The 2,593-nt window shown below is 37.7% G+C and overlaps 1 protein-coding gene across 1 annotated transcript in view; it reads left to right on the forward strand.

Annotated features, from left to right (window-relative positions):
- The first annotated feature begins 624 nt into the window (after positions 1–624).
- ROBO2 (roundabout guidance receptor 2) overlaps positions 625–2,593 on the forward strand; it is a 153,705-nt gene continuing 151,736 nt past the window's right edge. The window contains exon 1 of the mRNA XM_031063879.1: positions 625–730. Within this exon, the coding sequence (XP_030919739.1) occupies positions 625–730 (106 nt within the window). The remainder of the gene's footprint in view (positions 731–2,593) is intronic.

Consider the following 2,593-nt stretch of genomic DNA (forward strand, 5'->3'; position numbering starts at 1 on the left):
ACAAAAAAGTGTCAGTTCAATTTTCACGTGGTGCTTCCTTAAGTTGTGTTTGCTTCCACATCTGATATTCACATTAGTTGGTAAAAAAATAAATAAGTCATTTATTTACTTATGTAATGCCCATGATTTTCTGAATATGTAGTCCATTAAAAGTGAAGATCATGTAAAAGTTATTTTCAGATCTGAGAAAAGCTACTAAATTTCTGATCCTTGTTAAATTTTAAGACTTACAGCAGACCGTGCACTTTTTAAAAGTTTCTTGTCTATAATTATGGTGGCAGTTCTTCTAGAAGGTCTCTGAACTTTAAGCAAGTAGTTGGGCTTTCAGTTTCAGTGGAATAAAACTCCTAGTAATGTGCCTCTTGTTCACATTAGCAATCTGTGCAGTGCATTCATCAAGACTGATTATGCTTTAAGAATAAGAAAAAAGAAATCTGTTCTGTATCCGAGGGAAAATTTTTCAACGTATTACGTTGTATAGCTTTAGATTTCTGAAATTACTTCAATGTGGTCTTCAGGATATTTGCATTCATAAAGAATACTTGGTTATGCTTATTGCTTCCCTTTGCCTTTCTTGACTGTCAAAACACAGTGATGCTTTTGAAGATTTATAGCAGATGGGTAATGAGATTGCTGACTGTTAACTGCAGCATTCAGAATTTGCTGGTGGAAGGAGGTGGGAGTTTAAAAAAGGGAGAAGGTTATCGGGGATTCATTGCAAGGAAGACAGGTAATAGAACTTTGTTTTCAATCAGGAGGCTTAAACATAAATACGTTATGTTCTAAATTAGAAAATTTTCCTCTCTTCATGCTATCTAGTAGTCATATAAAGTCTTTCAGAAAAAAAATTATGGAGGTGTCAGATTGCATCCAAGTGATCATAGTGAATCACAAGAAAGGCAAGGAGATTACACAATTTTGCAGTAAGTATATTCAGGCTGTGTTGCATATGCTTAATTCAGCCCAAATAGCAGCCTTTAAAAAATCAGAAAGAAATCATAAACTAAAGTCTGCAGTAACCATCACTTGTATACCTGTGTAAAAAGGGGAAATAGGTCAGCACTGCCCTTAACTGGGCTAGAAAGATTTCAAAGTCTGACTCCTGGCAGTGTGTGCTGTAAATAAGAAAGGAAAAAGTTGGTCTTCTTTCCTCACCTCTGTACAGTCAGCTAGTTGGGGTACACTTTAGAGTACAATTTAGAGGAGAGGCAAAAAGCCAGCTATCTCCCACTGACTCCATTTGGAATGTCTCCTTATTTGGAATGTCACTGTTGCTTCACCCACCTCAACACTATAATTCTCTGTTCACCTGGTTTGATATATTCTGTCTTTAGAAGCAACACTTTTACATTTAAATATTAATGTTTATCATAATATTTTGTATGTCTGTATCTGTGAACAGTTAAAAGTTGTAGAGACTATGTCAGGGTTTTCTCCACATTTTTGTCTTTATTGAGGCCTGCAAAGCTACCCTGAGCTGTAAGTACTGGGTAAGCACATGAAATACTGAGTGAGAAAAAGGGATGAAGCCAAAGAAAATTGCTGAATTGGCAAGGAAAAAGATTCTTCTTTTGTTTCTTGATGCAGGTATCTCTGTGCTGATCGTTACTTTAATTTCTAGGTATCCTACTAATTAAACATTGTTGACACTGCTAGGCTCTTTGAAAGTACTCTAACACTCTGAAAGTCATTCTCATGGACATGGGGCTTCATTTTACTGAGGCATGGTATATTAACTAACATTTGTGTCTGCTAGGCAGTATCAGTATCAGGAGATAGGCAAATGATGGGAGAAAAACAGGAGGAGAATATTTATAGCTTCTTATAATATATTTTTTTAAAGGTAGCGGCTTTTTCCTGGCTGCAGCTTTTTCCTCTGCACATGCAGAGGGAGCTCAAGAACTCCTTGAGAGTCTTACCTATGACTATTGCCAAGGTTGGGTGGTTTTTGTTACATTTTTTCTTACAAAATGAGGCAAAGACAGTTGCTGAAACAAAGAGGATGGGCACAGCATCTTCAAACAAAGTCTGTTATTGTTCTTCACAAGGGGAGTTGTCTGTGACCCCTTGGGTTTTTTTCTTTCACCCTGTTTCAGCAGGTAGTGCTGGCTTGCTCAGGGACCATTTCAGCAGATCATACACATTAGTCAAGATCTAAAATACCTCCCTGCACCATATGCTACCTAAAGTATAATAATCCTTTAATCTGTCCACTGCATGACATCTGGGCAGTTATTTGACTTAATAGCTCATGTTGATTGTTCATATCAGTACGTATCAGAGGGGGGAAGTGCCAAAGCAGTGGCGGAGAGATGAGGATTTAGGAAAATGCCTTTGGGGAAGTGCCTTGGATCAGGGGAGACCTACTTGTGGTGTGGCAGGTGACCAAACCACCACCGATGTGGCTGTGTAAAATCTTTCTATGAGAATAATATTATTCTGAGATAAGCACAAAACAGGACAGGAGGGGGAAGATGAGCTGCCAGGACCCAAGTTACAGAAGCACATTAATATTTACTCGATATCTCTTTATACCCTCTAGTCAGCACAACAGATGTAGCTGTGTTTTATGACATTATAATTCATTGAAAAG

The sequence above is a fragment of the Geospiza fortis genome, unplaced genomic scaffold (assembly GCF_000277835.1).
Source record: "Geospiza fortis unplaced genomic scaffold, GeoFor_1.0 scaffold574, whole genome shotgun sequence".
Classification (NCBI taxonomy): Eukaryota; Metazoa; Chordata; class Aves; order Passeriformes; family Thraupidae; genus Geospiza; species Geospiza fortis.